At 32.5% G+C, this 22,793-nt stretch overlaps 1 protein-coding gene and 1 long non-coding RNA gene across 2 annotated transcripts; one reads left to right on the forward strand and one right to left on the reverse strand.

The window, feature by feature from the left end:
• Positions 1-451: 451 nt before the first annotated feature.
• Positions 452-8,516, reverse strand: LOC18604411 (potassium transporter 6-like). Its single transcript, XM_088804578.1, has 11 exons — positions 8,461-8,516; positions 4,801-4,969; positions 3,827-4,052; positions 3,499-3,741; positions 3,332-3,379; positions 3,178-3,228; positions 2,616-2,876; positions 2,437-2,489; positions 2,216-2,354; positions 1,871-2,125; positions 452-1,564 (listed from the first exon to the last, which is right to left on the reverse strand). Exons 1-11 carry the CDS (start codon positions 8,514-8,516, stop codon positions 492-494), a joined length of 2,574 nt encoding a protein of 857 aa, XP_088660704.1. The 3' UTR covers positions 452-491.
• Positions 8,517-20,493: 11,977 nt separating this feature from the next.
• LOC148763551 (uncharacterized) lies at positions 20,494-22,540 on the forward strand. The gene is made up of 3 exons (XR_016025528.1): positions 20,494-20,743; positions 21,392-21,475; positions 22,344-22,540. It is a non-coding gene; the product is annotated as an uncharacterized LOC148763551 (long non-coding RNA).
• The last annotated feature ends 253 nt before the right edge of the window (positions 22,541-22,793 follow it).

Consider the following 22,793-nt stretch of genomic DNA (forward strand, 5'->3'; position numbering starts at 1 on the left):
ACATCTTTCTCCTTTCAATTCACCATCGTATCAGGGATTTCTGGTTTCACATCATTCTCCAAGCTTTTGATTCATCACGACCAGTTCCTCGTTCGGTTTAATATCACTCTTCTTCTATTATTTGAATGCCATGTTCAAAATCTCTGAAAAACCATCTCATACAACATTATTTTGTTTTGCACAAGCTTGGGGAAAAAAATGGATGTTTTGCACAAAATTAGATGTTCGCAAATTCTTTGCTTATTTATTTTTTCATTTTTCGCTTGTTTGAGAGTCACCTCAACGAAGATGGCTTATTAAAGGCATTTTTGTTCCTAAATTTATTCTTATGGCTAAAAATAGTTAAAATTATCTAAAGGCTTATTTACAAAAACACTTATTTTTAAGGGCTAAAAAAACAATTTCCCCTTATTCTTGAGGGCTAAAAAATTTTTTTTCCTTTATTTTATACTATTATTTTTCTCTTGATGCACAGACATCGGACTCTACAATTATATAGTGTAGACCATACCGACCTCCACAAGAGCTGCATGAGGAATGTTTAATGCCACATGGGGCTCTCTACAATTTTTGTCAAAGAAAACATAGGTCATGATGAGGAATTGCTTGAGTAAGTTTGAGCCATTGCGCACTGCTAAATGTGACTGGCCCAAGAAATATGCAGTGCCGCTCTCCCTGGCGTTAATTAATTCTTGTAGCTCCTCCCTCACAGGCACACGCATTTTTGGACTATTAGTAGGCAGCATAAACTGAACCTTCTTTTTCCTCTTGCCTTCGTTATCTGCATCACCCACTGTACTCCTCACTTTCATCTGAGGTTCTGCATTGGCTGAGCCTGCGCCTCCCATACCTAGGTAGGTATCGTGTAAGGATATTAGAGCACTCTCTTCAGGCAAATGTCTTCCAACAACAATCATTCTTCCTTCAGGCGACATCAAGGACTCAAAATGATGTTCTTCCAATGAAATAAACTCTCCAATCGAGCCAATGATCTGTTCTTCAAAGTCGTCTGTGTCCCTGATATGATCACAATATCCATACCGTACAATGCATCGATAGATTTTATATTCTCTAGGTCCAACTCTACCGATTAGATACCGCCTATCTGGGGAAACATAAGGAACTGGTAGAGACTTGAAGGACACAAAAATCAGCACTTGATGAAAGGCAAGGAGGTTTGTGATGAAATGGGAGAAAAAAGCTGGGATTCCTTTCACTATGTCTGTGTAGATAAAGCCAATTCCAGGTACCCTGGAAACTCCAAGACCTGGGCTAAGATTTGTAAGCCATTCCATGGACAACTTGTTTTCTAAGTCAAACTCGTATTTCTTCATTGCTCCATAATGCCATGCAACCATGATAGTCAAGGACAGGACCAAAAGAACAACTAGGTACCAAGCTCCCTTGTGAAAATTTAACATGCTGGATGATAGATACATGGGCTCTATGGAGCCAAAGAACATTAAAAAGCAAGCTGACGCCAGCAAACTCTTTTCCCAGTACAGCGCAATCACAAGTGACATTAGACAAGTTGTTACAAGCATGCCAGAGACTAAAGCCATACCTGCAAGAAATAAACCCATGTTTATTAGATCTAACAGAACTATACCATTCAAACATCTGGCTTCCTTGAAGCATTTATTATTCGTTTTTTTTTTTTGTTCAATAAAGTGCTACTAATTTACTGATAGGACAGTATCACAAACTTGATACAAAATATAGGATACATTTCAATCAATACACTTTCCCTACTCTTAGCACTCAATTATTCTTTATATGTACAAACCATTCATACTCTATACACTTTTCCTAGTACTGTTTATATCTCAACAATTTTGTAGAGAAAGAGGATGATGTTTAGCAGACTTACTTGATGCATTTCCAATTCGAACAATGTCATGGAAACCTATAGTAACACCAATGCTAAGAACCATTACTATCCAGTTGACATCTGGAATATAAACCTGGCCATGTATCTTACTCGATGTATGAATAACTTTGACTCTGGGGAAACAACCAAGGGCATGGCACTGATTTATAATGGAAAAACATGCTGTTATGGTCGCCTGGCTTCCAATAGCAGAAGCAAGTAGAGATAAAATTATGAAGACATGGTGAACATGTTCTGCAATGCCATCCATTCTTTAGTTAGCAATGAAAGTGTCAATTTAAAGCATCCAACAAGCACAGAGTAGAAAGCAGGTGAACAAGATACTAGGTACAGATTTATAAAGATGATTATAATCTTCTGGAACATCAGAGTTGTTCTTTGGGGAGAGTGCATGGGAGATGAATGCGGCTTGACCCGCATAACATAAAATAAGAAATGGGTAGATCAAGCTGATAAATGTCATCTGCAACAGAGACAAGAAAAAAGTTGCCAATCTAAATATGCATGACGCATAGCAGTGCCAAGATGCCACCAAGATTAATTGCCTTGATTGATTTCATCGAGAAATGACCCAGATCTGCAAACATTGCCTCTGATCCTGCAAAAAGTACAATGCTTATGTAGTTTGAAAACTAGTAGTATCACAAACCATCATGTTATGCTCATTAGTAATCAGAATATGAGCGATCAACTGGAATTTACTTGAACTTCAGCTTACGCTAACCTGCTACACAAAGAATGACACTTCCCAATGCCCTCCAACTCTCCACGCTAATATTCTTGACAAACGTGTACATGTATGTTGGGGAGATTGCACATATGATTTTTGGATCACAATGCACAATGTTATATATACCCACTCCACCAATAAGTAAGAGCCATAGAATGACAATTGGAGCAAATATGAACCCAATTTTATGGCTCCCATAGTGTTGCATTGTGAAAAGGTAGACCAATATGGCACAAGCGCAAGGCACAGATACATCTGAAACAAATTAAGAGGCCAAGAGATTGGGCAAATCAGCAACGGATAAATCAATTTTTCGTTTAAAACCTAGAGGTAAACTGTACGGTTCTTACAAGTCAAAAATGGACATGCAATCCTGAAAATGGAATCTTGATAAATTTATCCTCAGAAAAAGGGATAAGTTTAGATTGTGTACAGAATTAGGAACAAGTCATTTGGAAAAGAACCAAAGAATGAAACAACAATATATATATATATATAAACAAAGAAAATTATATGAAAAATCCAACGCAAAATAATTGAGTTTTATAGCACTTACATTTCTTTAACTTTTTAGACATGAACTCGTCTGTTTCACGGGAAGAGGAAACTGTAAAAATCACAGCACAGAAAGTTATTAGCCGAAGATTGATGAATGGTTGGCACAGTATGATTGCACTTTTTTCATTTGTGATCTTACTGCTGGCTCTTACATTTGATATCTGATAATGATCGTTGAAGGCCTGATGAAGCTGATAAAACTGGTAAAAGAAAACAAAAAAGGGAAATACAAGATGGAAAAAACTGTTCAAGTTGAATGATATCACCCATAAGAAAAACACTATCCCAAAAATTGAGAATTTGGTCAGGTTTGTCAAACCAGAAATAGCTGGAGTAAGCACTGCATCGCCTATTATCATGCAAGAACCAAACAGTGCCAAGAACAGCATCAAGTAATGACTACTCTTATGCTTCGCAATAGCCCTTCGTGCTCTTGATTTCACCTTGGTCCTCAAAGGACTTCCCGCCTCATAATGCATAACGTCATTAGCACTTTTATCATTAGGGAGCAGGCCAACTTTTGCATGCCTACACAATAACGAGTACAAAGCAAAAGTACCACCTACGAAATATTGTTCAAAGGTAAATTCATTTTGTGATCCTATTAGCACTACCATTTTAGTTTAAAAAGTGACTGAGCTCATTACCCTCTCCATCATCATCAGCTCTCATTACTATGAAGGCATACTTCACTAGCGAAACAATGGTCAAAGTCCAAAAGATAAAGGAGAAGTATTCATAGACACTTTCTTCTGATTTGAAATCCTTTGGAGGGATTGAACCAAAGACATATAAAGGAGCAGTACTCAAACGACCATAAACTACTCCAAGGCTTTGGAATGACAAAAGGATTGTATGCATCCATGTCTCCTTCTGAACAGCATACAAAATAAAAGACAATATCACATAATAAAACACTTATAATAAGGTATTGCAGATGCACCCATATAAAGTCTTAATGTGACTAAGAGAAAGTGCAGCACAGTATGTGATGATTTATTTGAATAAATTAAACACCAATAGCATGAAGCCAATAAATCAAACAACCCATTATAGACAGTGCCTGATATCGACAAGTATCCTGACAGAACTGCAGAATAAATCTACGAACCAACTCTAATAATGATATTGGATACTTTATAGTTATATGGCAGCAACTAGCAAATACAAAGAAGCAAAAGAGCAGTAAGCCTGTTATGATGTTAGATCTCATCCCAAAAGGCCAATAGTGTATGCCAATGGCTTGGAAGAATTCTATGCCTGTAATTTGAATGATGTCATTCCAAATTTTCTCTTTCATCTTAGAGCTACATAATGGTATTAGCATAGATAAGTGCTCCGAGTGCAATCCACTGAGCAGCCAACAAATATTATCAGACAGATCAAAATGATCACCACTCCAGTATGCAGAGAAGCTAGCTCATGATCAAATTTTAAAATAGATGGATTATGCTTATCTAGATTGAATGAAATTAAGATTACTGAAAATGGTGATGAACACTAGAAAAGAGCATTCAGATTTGATAAAAAAAAAAAAAAAAGAAGAAAGAAACGAATCGATGCAAGCAGAAATTAAGCTGATAAACCAAGTTCAAGTACTTTAACAAGCAAAAAAACTGACCTGGAAGGGATTAGAGTAGGTTCCAGGGCTCAGTGGAGCATCAATGAAGAACAACAAAAGCAAAGAAACACTGGGTGACAGATGAAAAAGAAGGTGAAAAATGAAGACAAAGAACGGGAATGAGATAGCGGTTGAGTCTATGCAATTGACAATTACAAAGTGAACATTTCTGAGGACAAGATTGAACAACAAATATTAAAGAGTTGAAACAGTTAATGTGACGCTAAATTTGTTTTATTGGGAAGAGTCGAGGGCAGTTGTTTGATAGCAAATTGAAATATTAGGAAGATGAGAGACAACGCCAAGCTGACAAAGACGGCCTGGGATTCTGTTATGAATTTTAATATTATAAATACGATAACAAAAAGCCAGGACAATAAATCAACTTATCACGTTTGCACATGCAGAGCAAGAAACGGAAACAGCTTCACATGTGATCGGATCAATAATTTTGCACGTCCAGATCTTTGACCATTTTCATGCCTTGTTTCATTCTTCAACTTATTTTTTTTCTTTATTTCTTGTATTTATTTATTTTTTTAAAAATTAGCGTGGCATTTCATATACGAAAGAGAAAAGGGGCATTTTTAAAAATAACCCTTAAAGATAAATGTTTTAAAAAATATCTCTCTTTTAATTTTAATTATTTTTAACTAAATTGGACAAAATTACCATTAATAAAATTACATGTTATAATGTTGCACGCTATATACAAAAACATGTTACATATCATGATTAGGTTGTTACATGCGATGTATAAAAACATGTGATACGTCATGATAAGGTTGTTACATGCCATGTTGAAAAAAAATACTATTGTTACACACCATATACAAAAACATGTTACACGTCATGGTTAGGTTGTTACACACCATATACAAAACTATATTACACGTCATGATTAGGTTGTTACATACCATGTTGAAAAAAAAAATAATGTTGTTACAAGCCATGTATAAAAACATGTTGCACGTCATGATTAAAAAATGTTATTACACGCCATGATGCATGCCTATTTGCATTTAAATTGAAAGAAAACAAACTTTATTGGATCAAAAAATTTCAAGTAGTCAAAAGAAAAAACTCTTTCAACGCAATTCCCTTAAAATTTAGGATAATGTTCATAAGAAATACTGAGATTGAACAAATTAAAAATGATCTGTCCCCCTATCCAGCACACTACTTCCTTTTGCAACCATCGAACAACTTACCGATAGGGTTCGCTATGATGCCATTTTAATAGGTAAACAACATCATAACAACATTTTGATAATTTTCATTCATTATATTTCCACTCCACCGATTTGCTGGTTTTATTATCATCAAACAAAATATGTTTCTAGATTTACATTTAATTAATAATGAATATTACATATCACACTACTAACTACTTTTTCTACCACCAGACTTCATTAGAGCTCTCAAATCCATCACCACCATTGAGAAGGTTCGACTGAACAACAGAACAAATGATGTGAAAAAATGAGACCTTTTCATTGAAGATCTTAGGTAAAAAATGAATACAACTCTTCTGCTCATACTTACCTACAATAAATATTAAGCAATATTAACATTTATATCTACTGTTAATAGTGGGAACAAGCTAAAAGTTGTTTTATATGCGGACAAAGCACAAGAAATAGATGAAGAGCAGCTTTTAAATCAAACAATAAATCCCATTCTCATCTTGGCTGGAACCATAGTGAAAAAATACAAGAGTACGTTTGCTGCAAACACAACTCACTTTTAGTTTCCAAAAACTAATATAAACTGTTGATCTTCAAAACCACTGACCTATAAAATTATAGCTGCAACTTTATTATATTGTAGACACAATTTACCTTGTATCATGTTCAGCCACAAGAGTTTATATAGATTTAAACATTCCAGAAACTACAACTTTCAAACAAAGGTCCTATGTACTCATTACATACTTTCAATTCGATGCAAAAAAAAAAAAAATTAGTAAATTAAAATATAAATTGCAGGTATGAGAATGAACCGTCTAGTGTGGAAATTGTTAGCATGGATGTAAACACCAGTTAATAGCCTGCTGATTATAGGCAAGCCAAAAAAGCAAGCATTACGAAGATAATTGGAACTGACCCAACCACAATCCAGGTTGAAAAACATTTAATTACTGCATCTAGAACAAACTTTTTTGTTAATAAATATACTCGTAATTTCTTCCTGTTCCAACAAACAAAATTCAAATTGAAAGCTGCTATTATTGACATTAATACTTCCAACGGTTGGTATTATAATGCATGCAATGAATATGGCACTGCCTTGAGCTTCCGTGCTGGAAAATGTTGGTGCGCAAATCATGAAGAAAAAACACCAAACCCAACGTAGGTATATTAACCTAATCATAATTTTATGAATTTCAATGCCATGCTTTGTGTTGAAGCTGTTCACCTTATTGTAAAGACAGTTAAAACAATTTAAATGTCAATTTAATTCTGTGAATGCTTTAAACTTTCTAATAACTTGAACACACAAATGACTATGTCATGCTAAACAACCTTTTGATCCATAAATTTCACATTCGAGTTGACATTTTAGGTTTTGTTTCAACAACTATGTATTTATGAAAAGAATATTGATTATGAAAAATATGTCTACAGTTTTGGTTTTATACTTTTATATACACTTTTCTGCATTTTCTCTTCTTTCTAGATGCTCTTTACAACTAAAGCTAAAAGATCATTTAGCACAGATGTAAGCCATAGTATTCGGTCGAATAGCGGAAAAACTCATAGGAGCTACTATAAGCAAATTTGCAACAATCAAAGCCATCGACCAATTGACATTGCTTGGACCTATTAAAGCATTGATTAATCAAACAAGGACATTCACAATAGGTATCACTTCAAACACATTGAAATCATGAGTTGTAAACTTCAAGCTGTATGATTGTGATAAGAACAACATGAACAGCCTCTTACTAGAAGTGATACAAGCCCACCTGAATTTATTTTGCTGCGAATGACTCTTGAACAATCTTAGTATCACATTCCACTATCTTCAACTAGTACCCAAGTTGTGAGAAAGCTTTTCCCCAAAACAACACCTCACAAATAGCCCACCATTAGTCTTGGAGAACAATCACCAACCAAAAAAATAAAAAAATAAAACTGGGTAATTTCAACTCTTTCCCCAACATTTTTCGTTTGCTTCACTTTGTAATCATATAATTATTTTTAACCAATACTATTATTTGTCCCTTCCCATATTTTCCTGCATTGTTGGTTTGTCCATACTATTATTCGCTTTATTTTTCTGGTATTACTGGTGCCATCAATAGTTGGGTTGGTTTTATGTATATTTATAAGCTTTTTGCAGTTGTTTTTGTTATCCTGCAAAAGAAATTCAATGATATTATTTTAAGGTGCGGATTTCTTACAATTTGTGGATATTCTCACAAGTTGTTTTGTTTGATTTCTGTATAGGTAGGGCCTTTTTGTTTTATCATATTAAGGGCAATTTCGCTATTATGCTTGTTTTTGTTCTAGGCATTGTTTACAAATCACCAACTGCCATTCCCCTAATATGAATGGATTACAATCTTTCAATACATATTTAACTATAATTTTTTCGAATGCTATTACCATTTACAATCAAATAAAATACTAACATAAAATCTTTCTCATGCAATACAGGTCAACATCCAAGAAATAGCTGTGAAAACCCCTAAGCCTACTACAAGCCTTCATTTCAGCTTTTATTATTTTACCAACTACAAATCAAAATACCTTCTCCCTTTTGTAGAAAGACAACAATCTTGCATTGATACTGTTAAATGCCTATCAGTCAAGTGCAAGCTTTTTGTTTGCCCTGTAGTATATAACTAACTGGAAAAAAACTTATTAGCAATTGGACACTAGAAAGGCTTCTCATTTTTGTATGAAGGCAACAACATCAGAAAATGACTACAAATAGAATATCTATACCTTTTGAAACAAAATATTTGGTGTAGCTGTAATGTTCAGCAACAACAAAATAATTATAGATACAATCTTTTGCAACAAAATATTTTGTGTAGGTCAAATGTTAAGCAACAATTCTATATGTTGATTAAAATACTCATTACATGTCTATTTCTTCAACTAAGCCATGTGTTTTGTGCATCCGGAGTGTAGCGCATGGGCAACATGCTAGTTTTATGAAAAAGGGCCTAATTTTTAACCTATTTTTTATTTTTCATTTAAAAAATTTTTTATTCTTGTTGTTCTTTTGGTGTGAGAAAGGAGGGAACTAAAAGAAGAACTCTTCTCTCTTTTCATTTTTTTTCTTTTTTTTTTATTTTTCAGAAGAAAATAGATATTCTTCTGAAATCTTTTAAGATAAGACAAAGATAAAAAAAAATACTAAAATAATTTTTAGAGACAAAGACATAATGAATGTCAAAAACCTTGTCCCTTTGTTTTACAAGAGAAATAGAGAAAAGACAAGAAAGACAACATTTTCTCTTGTTTGCTCTTTTTTTTTATTTTTGTTTTTAAAAGGCCTTCTTAACAAAAATACAATACACACATTGATTTTTTTATTCCATTAATAAATAGGATGTCATTGAAAATATTATTCTTTCGTGTGTCCTAATTTAGGGTGTTTCTACAACATAGATTGGTACAACACTATCTAAAAGTTTTTTGCTTACTATCTTTTACATGCTAGGTTCGATTTTCACAAAAAGTTAAAGAGTTTCTCAAATTGTTTCTTATTATCATCCACATTGAATTAGTAAGACACCTCAACCCTTACCCATTGTAGGCTACAAAAGGATAAGATTTAATTTGAGTAGGAGTGTTTCGCTAGCTGCATAAAGGTTATTACTTCATGAACACGTATGCATTTTGCCATTTCCTTAAAAGAACAAAGCCCAAGTAAAAAGTTCATGCATGAATATGATCATATCAAGTGTGCATGAAAGAACATACAAACTTTTGATCACTCATTTCACCAAGCCATATGTTATGTCAAGCCCTACTTTATTATATACTTGTCATGTCATTCATGTACTTGATAGCATATCTACATACTGGGATGCCTCGGAGAATCGTTAAAAGTTGGTATCATACCTAGTGGTACAATTAAGTCGATTAAAACCTCGAACTAGCTTGAATATAAATTTTAGGATATATTTGAGAGTTATTGAACCTTAGAATGTCTTAATATGGTGATTTGGAGTTCGAGGATTAATTTGAAGTCAAATTAGGAATTTTCATAACGTAGAGGCAAAATAGTCATTTTGCCACTTAAGGGCAAAATGGGAATGTTGGATGAAATTTTTGACCAAGTTTGACTAATTGGAGCATGATTTGAATTTGAGAAATGGAAAATTTTAATTCCGACATTTTTCCGAACATGAGGGCAAAACATTCATTTTACGTGTCCACGAGGACCTAATTGGAATTTTACACCACCATAACACTTGTCAAGCCCATGAATTTCACCTATTATTATTTTATACTTTGGATAATTAAGAGATTACATGTGGTGGTAAGAAAATGCTTAATTGTTAAGTTTTAACCATAAACCAATCACATGGTGACACATGTCAAGCTTTAATATTTTTATAACTTCCTTTATAAACTCAACATGAACTCTCCCATTTCACTCTTCATGGCCGGCCAAAGCAAAGAACAAAGAGAAAAGAATAGAAACAAACCCTAGAGAGGAAAATTCAAGAGAAATTTGTTGAATTTCAAAGAACAAAGCAATCAAAGGTAAGATTTTTTAATTTTAGCTTAAAATCTACCTTTCCCATGCTTTCTTTTTCATTTTCTATGGTTGAAACACAAGTTTTCATGAGGGAATACTCGTTGGCTGAACATAGGGAGAGAGCTTTTGATGATGGATCTTGCTAGATTTCATGATATCTTAGTGTTTTTAGTTGTTTAATGATGTTTGGCATGAAAAACAAGAAAGAAAATCACACGCCCTTCAACAACCTTCTTTGGCCGAATGTTATAGGTGCAATGATGATGATGGATTTTGTTGTATTTCATGTTATTTAGCTCGTAATTGATGATTTATAGTATCGAATATTGAAAACGGTTATCGAAAAGTATAGTTCCTTTAGTAAACGACTTGAACAATAATGAGAAAATCATAGTGAATGGACTTGGATTTGATTCTTAATGACATAGATGGATTTATTGGACTATGTTAACACTGATTAGCACATTAGTTCGGAATCGAAATGAATTTCGGTTACGATGAATTAAGTCACAATCAAGTTGATTGAGGTACTTTGGTGTATTTGGAATATTAGAAGTGTAATGAATATATTTGAAGTTGAATCGGATGTTTTGGTTAATTCAACAATGTATAGTAAGAGTTAGGTTGAATACAAATTCAGTCTGATCATAATTGAACCCACGTAAAACACCGTCTTTAAGTGATTATTCGAACAATTCTCATTCAATTTCATGCATTCATATAGAGCCTGAAATAGTTTAATAACAGTTTGGCACAAATATATTGAATTACATGTAATGTATTATGTATAGGTGGTGAGCCCTCTAATAAGGGTAAAGATATCGTATTCGAGGACCAAGAATAGGGGTACTCCAAACTCCTGTTATAGTGAGTAATCAAATGTTCATTTTAATTATCTAAAGTAGTTTATACTCGTTTTTATGATTTTAAAGAATAATGAACTTTAACCGTAGATTTTTATGTTTTATAAGTTAAATGTTGGTTAAATGAATGAGATTTATAAATTGTTTTGCAATTCAATGACGATTTTGGAAATTGAGTACGTGGAGACTATATACTTTTGTTATCTATATATATATATGGTTTGAATTGATGGCTTACGACAATGTGATGGCATGAATGGCTGGATTTGTGGTTTGTGGATTATATAAATTGTTTTGTTTTACCTTGATAGGCTGGGTAATATTATATTAGCCATGTCATGCTGTTGAAATTTTTATTGATTTGGTGGGTTATTTGATTAGCTTACTGCAGAGGGCGGGTTTTCGTGGACTAGCCTATTAGAGGGGCACAATAAACCCCGTTATATTTTACCTTAGTGTGAGAGGTGCGGAGGGTATCTCCTAAAGTAAGTTTAGAGTTCACTTCATGCCGAACCACCACGTGAGGATGAAACTCAGCTAACGCCAAGGAATGGCTATATTTTAAAAGTAAAAACATGATTTATGGGTATATGTCGTTTTAACATCCTTGACGGACTCGGTTGGATGCCCAGGCCAAGGTGTCACCGAGTATGAGTTTTGGCACAAGCCAAGTTTTTAAGAGAATCATAAGCCTTGTTGATTATTTCGATGAAATGTAATTGTTTTATATGAATTGAAATGAGTTTTAAATGTTATGAATTATATTATGATGGGATGATTTAATTGTCTCCATTTACTCGGCTGTAGATGTTGTAGATGAACTTTGCTTACTCACTGGGTTTATAAAAACTCACACTTTTTTTTTACCCATGTCAGGCTCAGGACAGTCTATAGATAGCCGATTTTGTCGAGGGTTGCTTTTGGATTTGCATCCTTAGAAATCAAAGGTCTACAATCTTGTATATTTTCAGTTATTTTGGAGCCCACGTGTCATTGTAGAATATTTTTGTATATCTGGTTTAGTGTGCTATTATATATATGAATTTATTTTGCTCTTACGCTACAAAAATTGTTAATGTAGGATTCTATAAATATTGTTTTATAAGAAAATATAATATTTTATTTAATATTTTATTTAGTTTGATTAGTCATAATTTCATTTTAAATGGATGATCTAGATTACTAAAATTATTTTTAGATAAGAAATGTATATTTTTCAACTGTATATTGTATTTTCACCAAGTTTCAAAATTTTCAGGTAAAAATGACCAAAATACCCCTATGTAGCATAAATTACTTTTTGTTTGTTTTTGATTTAAAAATAGTTTATATTCCCTTAAAACGTGATATTTAGTAACTGTTGCTTACAAGAGAGACGTAAAATTGATGCAAGAGCCTTGCGAGGTTTCGGTTGACATTATGGGTAATGAATGTCTATCGAGACATCGTGGCGGTTGTCACGGGCTCGAAGGGAGTACTGAGTCGAGACATATTAAAGGTACCTACATTTGTTAAGAACAATAATATAAATGTAATAAAAAAATAAAAAATAATAAAGAATTTATTGAATATTAAAAAAATTAATTATGAAAATTGAATCACTAGATTAAATTTTAAAATGATACATGATTAATTATTAACTCAACTCTCAAAGTCTTCGATAAAAAATAAAGCCTATGATTGGATGATTGGACTAACCTTTTTATACACAAATTTAAAGTAGATGGGTTAGAAATAATGTAGCCTGCTATACCCCTAAACCTAATTTGTGTATTAATTATCTACTTAATCTAGTGCTTAAGCTATAAAGTAAGAAAGTGATAATAAAACCTAATCATTAAATTAATAAATTTTCTATCCTTTGTAATACAAGTAAAGCTGTAATCAAACAGTGAAAAGAAAGGCTCCCTCTAGGTTTACTCTTAATGCGAGGCTGCTAACCCATTGCAAACATATTTGGTAATGGTGGAAAAGCAACACAAGGTAGACTCAACAATGTCAATACTAAAATTAGCCTTGGTAAGCCTAACATTTGATGGCCCATGCCAAATCTAGAGCCAATGGTCAATTTGACACCTTGTGTCTTGATAGTCGAGCGGGGTTGAGTTGGGTCTAGGGATGTCAACGGGTACCTTACTTGGTTACACCGAGCTAGGGTACTCCATAAAGGGTTTCAGGTAGGGTTTGGGTAATGATTTCACTACCTGAATCAGGTTTGGGTAAGGTTCGGGTACTACCCCTTGGGTACCCATTACCCGAATCCGATTACTATTTATAAATATTTTATTATTATTTTAATAATTAGATTAAAAATTTACAATTTTTACCAACTTTACAAGCAATTTTTTTGTTAAAACTAACAAATATATGAAAAGTATGGTTACTCTAGTTAGTAATATGATGACATTAATTTATTTAAATTAAAAAATTATTAGATTGTTAATTATTTTTAAATAATTTGAATATTATATCATATTATAAAGGAATATAATTACTATTATATATATACTTTTAATATAAATATATTTACTTTCTATTTTGTGTTAACATTACAAAAATTATGACTTATAAAATTATTAATTATAATATATATACCATTATTTATATAATCTTTTAATATATATACGTAAAGAAAGCTTTTGAGATTAGAATAGTTTTGGAATCTAAATGTTTTTTTTTTTAATTTCATGAAATTAAGAACAAATCCTTATAATTAATTAAATTAATTCATGAAACTATCATTATTAATTAACTTGTAATGTCTTTTAATATATATAGTTTATATATTGTGTTAATTTATAAGAAATATAATTACTATTTTATATTAAAATATTTTTTATGTATGTGTGTGTATATATATATATATATATATGTACTTTAAATATAAATATATTTACTTTTTATTTTGTATTAACATTGCAAAAATTATAACTCATAAAATTATTAATTACAGTATATCTACCTTTATTTATATAAACTTGTAACATATAAATCTAAGCGAAGTTATGAGATTAGAAAAGTTAATTGGGTAATTGGGTACCCATGAAGAAGATTTTAATAATATTTTTATTTAATCGGGTATTTAAACAGCTTAGGGTAGTTATAGGGTAGTAGGAATATATTAGGGTTAGGGTTAGAGTAGTAATTTTTAAATTATTTGGGTAGTTAATAGGGTTAGGGTGTTTAATTTTTAATAGAGTTAGGGTTCGGGTACCCTACTCGTTGACATTCCTAGTTGGGTTAGTTGGACATCTTAAAAAGTTCTTTTTTTTAAAAAAAAAAATCTTAGAAGGTTAAATTTGAGTCTAAACTCAGTTAGTTTAACCCGTTTATTTAAATTAAATGTATTAATTAGAATATTAAAATTTATTTTTATATTAATATTTTAATATTTTGGAACATATTTTAAAACAAATGTCGCTAAATTTTTTATTGACATAAATTGTCACGACCCGAAACTCCCCATCGAGCCCGTGACAACCCCCGCGAGGCCTCGACAAACATTCTTCACCTCGAATGTCGATCGAAACCTTGCAAGGTTCTCGTATTAGCTTTCGCACTTCCCCAGTGAGCAATAGTTATCAAATATCAAAATTCGAAGGATTACAAATCATTACCAAATTAGAACATAACATATTGTTTTCTGGCTCACAGGGACATTTTTATCGAAAATCTCGAAACTTGCTAAAGATGTAGTAGGTAAGCAGAAAATATATATTTAATGATTTAAAAACAAATTAAGTATCTAAAACGTTCATTTGAAGTGAAAATTTGACCATTTGAATGTAATAAAAATATTGAATAAATTAAACTATTTTCTTGTAAAATAATTTTCATAAAACTATCGGTACATAATTCTTCTAGAATAAAAGTTAATTATATTCATATATACTATAAAGCAAATAACCAAAGCATAAAATTTCTTTTACAGTGACACGTGGGCCCACATCTAACCAAAATGCATCGGAAGCTGGAAACCTACAACTTTTACCGATTCGAGTCCAAATGAAGGTTCTTGTCAAAGTCAGCTAACTATGGAATTCCCCGAGCCTGAAATGTGAGGAAATGAGGGTGGTGAGATTATAAAATCCCAGCAAGTAAACAAATACCATATAAACTATCTAAAGTCGAGTAAATGGAGACAATTAAAATAAGTCATCATACTGTAATTTCATTACCTTTCAACTCATTTCAATCAAATAAAATCAATCCATATAAATCGAGTAATCAACTTGGATTATGAATTTCTTAAAACTTTGGCTCGTGCCAAAACTCATACTCAGTCATACCTTGCGCAGGGCATCCAACCGAGTCCGCCAAGGTTGTTAAAATTCTTGTATACACTTAAAATATATTTTTAGTTTGAGAAAAATACAGCCGTTCCTTGGCGTTGGCTGAGTTCCCCTTCACGTGGTGGTTTGGCGTGAAGTGAACCCTAAGCTTTACCCCAAGAAATACCCTACGTGCCTTTCCGTTCAAGGTAAGAATATAATGGAGTTTACCGTGCCCCTTTAATAGGCTGGTCCACAAAACCCCCTCTGTAGTGAATAATTAATATGTACTCCACCAATCAATAAAATTCATTCTAGCATGACATGTCAATTTATCGCAGCCTAGCCTCTCAAGGCTGAATACTCAATACAAATAATTCTAACACCAAAATCAGTTTAGCCATTCATGCTCATATATTGTCATAAGCCATTCAATTTAAAACCATAAATTTACAACATAAGCAGACAGTCTCCAATTACTCTATTTTCAAAACCAGTATTCAATTTTTTCAGAAAATTTATAAAATCATTTTATAAAATCACAATTTCTCCTAAAACATAGCAATTTACCATTTAAACCCATTTTTCATAAAATCACACAATTGTATAAAACTACTCTAGATAATTAAGACGATAATAAGTTCACTCACTGTCACGACCCGGTACTCCCCTCGAGCCCATGACAATCGCCGCGACGTCCCGATTGACACTCATTATCCGGAATGCCAACCGGAACCCCGCAAGGCTTACATATCAGTTTCTTTCCTTTCCTGTGAACAATCATTGTTAAATATCGAGTTTTTAGAGAATATATACTATTTTAGATCAAAAACAATCAAAATAAATTTTTCGCCACACAGGGGTATTTTGGTCATTTTTTTCTTGAAAATTTCGAAACTGGCTAAAACGTAATATACAAGTACAAAACACATAATTCATATTCAAAATGAGTTTAAAAGTCTAAAATCTTCATTTAAAACGAAATTACGGTTATTTGAATATAATAAGAAAATAAAAGAAATATTAAGGAAAATATTCTATTTTCTTATAAAACAATATTTATAGAGCTATACGTGAATAATTTTTATAGCGTAAAAGCTAAATAAATTTATACATACTAAAATACAGTAAGTCAAAATATTTAATTTAGTTTACAATAACAAGAGGGCCCCCGAATAAACAAAAGTAAAGAGGACTGTGAACCTACGATTTGGAAAATGCAGATCCAATGGTAGTCCTCGATGAGATCAGCTATCTACAGTCTATACTGAACCTGAAATGGGTGGAAAGGAGTTGGGTGAGATTTTGCAATCCCAATGAGTAAACAAACATTATCATAAATATCTAAAGGCGAGTAAAATGGAGGCAAGTTTAAACAACAAATTTCAACCCATTTCATAATGTTTTCAATTTATTTCTTAAACCATAAAATATTTGTAATTTACCAAAATAGTTGTTAAGGCTTATGTCTTTTATTAAAACAAGGCTCAAGCCAAAACTAATCCTCGGGGATACCTTGGCCGAGGCATCTAACCGAGTCCGCCAAGGATGTTAAAATATTTACACGTGAAACACATTTTTATTTTTAAAACCAGCCGTCCCCTGGCGTTGGCCGAGTTACACATTCACGTGGGGGTTCGACGTGAAGTGAGCTCTAATACTACCTCAGGAGTTACCCTCATCGCCTCTACAACCGGAGTAACTATATAACTGGGTTTATCGTGCCCCTCTAATAGGCAGTCCACGGAAACCCGTCACTGCAGTGACTAACCCACCAATTTTAATAAAATTTCGACAGTATAACGTGGCTTTTATTTATTTATCCAGCCTGCATAGTAAAATCAACTTACATAAATTTCCCAAATGCACTCACAAAATATAGCCACATATACTCATTTCTCATAAGCCATTCCTAGGAAAATATATATTTTTCAAGTCAGTTTGCAGCCTCCAATTACTTAATTTCATAATCAATACAATATATTTTTATTTATCACATTTATTCCTAAAACATCAAAAATCTCGTTTTCATTTCATAAAATACATAAAGGGCATTTAAAAATAAACTCTAGATAATTTACAATAATAATAAGTTTACTCACCGTTTGTACAAACTAAAAGCTTTCTAAGCGCCCCGATCACTACTCGTCGGGTACGACTTCTTTGCCTTTTCCGGAAGGCTCTCCTCCTAGACACATTACAAAAATTTACACAATTCATCACATTGATGCTAAATCACTATATAATTAACTTAAATCCTATACTAATGCATGGTATGAAATGCAATAGCCTAAAACTGCTTAAACGCGGTATTAACCTATTTTTGGCACTTTGCCCGATAAATTGCTAACGCGCTCCATTTTAGCTCTAAATCATCCCATTCTCTCTCCAACATTTCTAACCATTAAATATCAGCCAATAACCTTCTAAAAACAACAAAATCAGCTCACTCCCTTCCTTGGAAAATTCGGCCAAAAATGGGACATTAACTCGGTTAATTTTCTACTTTGTTTTTCTATCACGTTTAATCGTTTTTCATCATTTTCTCTTCATTTCCCTTAGAATAAAATCAATTCATCATCATTGTACAGCATTGAGCATCCAGCCAAGAGTGGGTATTGTGAAAATTTAATGATTTCTTGCCCAATTTAATTTCTAAACACATTTAACTAACTAAAACTATCAATTTAACTAAAAATCAAAACCTAAAAATTTCAATTTCTCTCCCCTAGAATTTCGTCCAGACCTTGATATCACTTTTTGATCTCTCTCCTCAAGCATGCTAAATGGAAATAAAGGTATAGGAAAGGTAGAAATCAAGCTAAAATCGAAAAATCTTACCGTTAGACGCGTAAACGGTCGAAAACCGCGAATTTCCCTTTGAATTTTCTTGTTTCTCTTTGGTTTTTCTTTTTTTCTTCCTTTCCTCTCTATTTCCTCTCTTGTTCTTCCTTATGGCCGGCCAGCACTTAAAATTTGGGTTTAAATGGGCTGACTTTTCATTAAAATAATATTATATCATTAAAAAAATGCCACATGTCACTTTCCCATTGGTCCATTTTTAAAATTTCATCCATTTGTTTCCAAATTTTCACCATACACTTGTCTCATATATTCATAGCTTAGATAAAATTCTCAGACTCATCCAAAGTCTCGGTGGAGTAATTTTTGAAATTTACACTTTTACCCCCGTAAAAGTAAAAAATTACATTTTTGCCCCAAAAATTGAAAAATTGCCCATAGACATATTTTTCATCCCTTATACTCATACCATTCTCCAATTTGTCAAATTTGATCTAAATTCTCTCAAAATGTCAAATTTTGTCCGTGGGTGGCAAAATTACGATTTTGCCCTACACTCCAAAAATCACCAGAATTAAACTTTTTCACTTCCTATCATTAAATTATACTCCAAATAGTCAATCTTGGTCAAAAATTTCACTCCATGATCAATTTATTATCTTAGGTGGCAAAATGACGATTTTGCCCTCGAATATCAAAATTTCTAATTTTACCCCAAATGAACCCTCGAACTCCGAACAATCATTTTTAGTCATTCCTGGACTATAAAATATTAAATTTCATCCTAAAATTCCTATTTGAACTAGTTCGAGGTTAAATCCATTTAAGTGTACCGTTAGGTACAATATCGGGTTTCGTCTATTCTTAGGTGCTTTTCTAGCGTAATAGCATGCTACTCAATGCATGTATGTCATGACATGTATTTATAGGGTCGGGTTTTACACTCACAGTTCTAGGAGTCGATGTACTCCTAATTCCAGTCTCCAAGCACAATCTCTGTACTTTTACCAGTGTACTTTGCTCACCACCTATTGAAATACCCCATACTTTGATATGGTGATAAATAAAGTTGATTGAATGCAAATTGAGGTCAATTAAAATGTTTAAAAGTGATAAAAGACGAAAGGAGTAGTTTAGGATAAAATATTTTGTAAGTGAGAAAATAATAATAAAATAATAATAATTTTATCAGAGGAGATTTTGTGAGATAAAAGGCGATTTGGAAGTCAAGTGAGGCATAATAAGGTATTTTGGGTACCAAAGAGACAAGATAAAATTTTTAGAATAAAATAATATTTTATTAATAAAATATTAATATTTAGCCGGATGTCGAAGTCAATCAAGAAGAAAGATCATATGGTTGATCCAAGTGGGGGAGAAGATGACAAGCTCGACTCTATAAAAATATTTATCATGACATACATGTGATGGATAGTATGTTTGCATGCTAGGAGAGTTTCGAAAAATTTACAAAAGTCGGTATTGTACCTAGAGGTACAATAAAGTTGATTTAAGCCTCGAACTAGATCAAATAGAGAATTTACAATGAAATTAAGAATTTTAAAGTCCCAAAATGGGTTAATATGGTGATTCGGAGTTCGAGGATCAATTTGGAGTCAAATTGGAATTTTCGCTATCTAGGGGCAAAATGGTCATTTGCCACCTGGGGACAAAATGGAAATTTTTAGAAAAGATTTTTGGCCCCATTTGACTTATTGGCGTAAGATTTGAGGTTTAGAAGTGAAAAATTTTAATTTCGGTATAATTTGGAGTAAGAGGGTAAAATGGTAATTTTACCATTCGGAATCGAAAATTTAATTTTTTGAAAGGATTTTGATCAAATTTAATTATTTGGAGTGTGAAATGAGTATGAGGAGTGAAAATTATGCATTATGGAAAATTTTCAAATTTTGGGGTAAAAATGTAATTTTTGAAAAGTTCAGGGGCAAAAGTGTAATTTTGAAAAATTTGCTCCACCAAAACTTTGGAAAAATCTGGAAATATCACTTAAGACTTGGATAAGTCAAAGGGAATGCATGGTGAAAGAAAATAGGACAAGTGGATGGCTAGAAAAAAGAAATGAATTAATAAAATATTTAAAATATGAATAAAATAATATTATTTCATTAAACAATAAAAATGCATAAAAAAAATCAGCCCACCCATTCTTCTTCTTCAACATTCGGCCAAGCAAGAAACAAGAGAGAGAAAGGAGAAAACAAAACCCTAGAGAGAGAAAATCAAAGAAAAAGTGTGAATTTTCAAGGAAATTAAGTGAAAAAGGTGAGATTTTTTCTATTAAGCTTGAGTTTTCTTATTCCCAAGCATTTCTCTTTATTTTTCATGATTAAATTAAATGTTTTCATGATGAATTCAATTCTGAAAAAATGGGTTAGGAGAGAGAAAGTTGTTGGATTTATTTGATTTTAATTTATGTTAGTGTTTTTAGTTAGTTTAGCATATTTAGAAACAAAACAACAAGAAAAGAATTTATTTTCTCCCCCAACCATTAATGGCTGAATTTACCATGTAGTGAGTGAGGATGAGTTTGATTTTATTCTAGGAGAATTGGTTAAGGAATAATGAATTATGAGCCTAGAAAAATAATGGGAATTTTCGGAGCAAAAATACGAATTTTTACCCACTAGGGGTATTTTCGTAATTTACTATTGGGATTGATAATTTGCATCACACTGAGGGACATTAAGTTAATTTGGGTGCAATTGAGGTATAGAAACTGAAAAGAATTAAATTGGAGTTTAAACGAACCCGTTAGGAATTTAATCGGGTGATAAGACGAATTAGGCTAATACCGGATTTAGATAGTTACCAGTGCATTTTTGCATTCCATATCATGCATTGGTAGTCCAAATTAGTTTAATTTTGATTTAGTACCAACTTAGTGAATTCTCGATTTTGTACTGTGTCAAGGTGGTGAGTCCTCCAATAAAGGCAAGAAAATTACATCCGAGGACCAGTAGACAGAGTGCTTCGAAAGTCTGCATTCTAGACATTGTGAGTAAACTTATTATCGTCTTAATTATCTAGAGTAGTTTTATACAACTATGTGATTTTATGAAAAATGGGTTTAAATGGTAAATTGTTATGTTTTAAGGGAAATTGTGATTTTATAAAATGATTTTATAAATTTTCTGAAAAATCGAATATTGGTTTTGAAAATAGAGTAATTGGAGACTGCTAGTTTGTGTTGCAAATTTATGGTTTTGAATTGAATGGCTTATGACAATAAATGAGCATGAATGGCTAAACTGATTTTGGTGTTATAATTATTTATACTGTGTATTCAGCCTTGAGAGGCTAGGTTGCGATAAATTGTCATGTCATGCTAGAATGAATTTTATTGATTGGTGGATTATATATTAATTATTTACTGCAGAGGGGGTTCCGTGGACCAGCCTATTAGAGGGGCACGGTAAACTCCATTATATTATTACCTCGAACGGAGAGGCGCGTAGGGTATCTCCTGGGGTATAGCTTAGGGTTCACTTCACGCCAAACCACTACGTGAAGGGGAACTCAGCCAACGCCAAGGAACGACTGTATTTTTCTCAAACAAAAATATATTTTAAGAGTATACAAAATTTTAACAGCCTTGGCGGACTCGGTTAGATGCCCTGCGCAAGGTATCACCGAGTATGAGTTTTGGCACGAGCCAAAGTTTTAAGAAATTCATGAGCCAAGTTGATTACTCGATTTTTATGGATTGATTTTATTTGGTTGAAATGAGTTGAATGGTAATGAAATTACAGTATGATGATTTATTTTAATTGTCTCCATTTACTCGACTTTAGATAGTTTAGATGGTATCTGTTTACTCGTTGGGATTTTATAATCTCACCACCCTCATTTCCTCACATTTCAGGCTCAGGGAATTTCGTAGTTAGCTGACTTGAACAAGGACCTTCATTTGGACTCGAATCGGTAAAAGCTGTAGGTTTCCAGCTTCCGATGCATTTTGGATAGATATGGGCCCACGTGTCACTATAAAAGAAATTTTATGCTTTGGTTATTTGCTTTATAGTATATATGAATATAATTATCTTTTACGCTATAAGAATTATGTACCGATAGTTTTATGAAAATTATTTTACAAGAAAATAGTTTATTTTATTGAATATTTTTATCATATTCAAATGGTCAAATTTTCACTTCAAATGAACGTTTTAGATACTTAATTTTTTTTAATCATTAAATATATATTTTCGGCTTACCTACTACATTTTTAGCAAGTTTCGAGGTTTTCGATAAAAATGACGAAAATGCCCCTGTGAGCAAAAAAAAAAAAAAACAAAATGTTATGTTATAATTTGGA

This window comes from Theobroma cacao, chromosome 3, assembly GCF_053813885.1.
Source record: "Theobroma cacao isolate CCN51 chromosome 3, ASM5381388v1, whole genome shotgun sequence".
NCBI lineage: Eukaryota > Viridiplantae > Streptophyta > Magnoliopsida > Malvales > Malvaceae > Theobroma > Theobroma cacao.

Coding starts and splice junctions, on each gene's coding strand:
- LOC18604411 (XM_088804578.1), bottom strand. CDS start 8,516: ATGAAGGCTTGTAGTAGGCTTAGGGGTTTTCACAGCTATTTCTTGGAT. Junction 2,355..2,436: donor TCTCGATGAAATCAATCAAG/GCAATTAATCTT, acceptor TCTCTGTTGCAG/ATGACATTTATCAGCTTGAT. Junction 2,126..2,215: donor TCTTTATAAATCTGTACCTA/GTATCTTGTTCA, acceptor ATGGCATTGCAG/AACATGTTCACCATGTCTTC.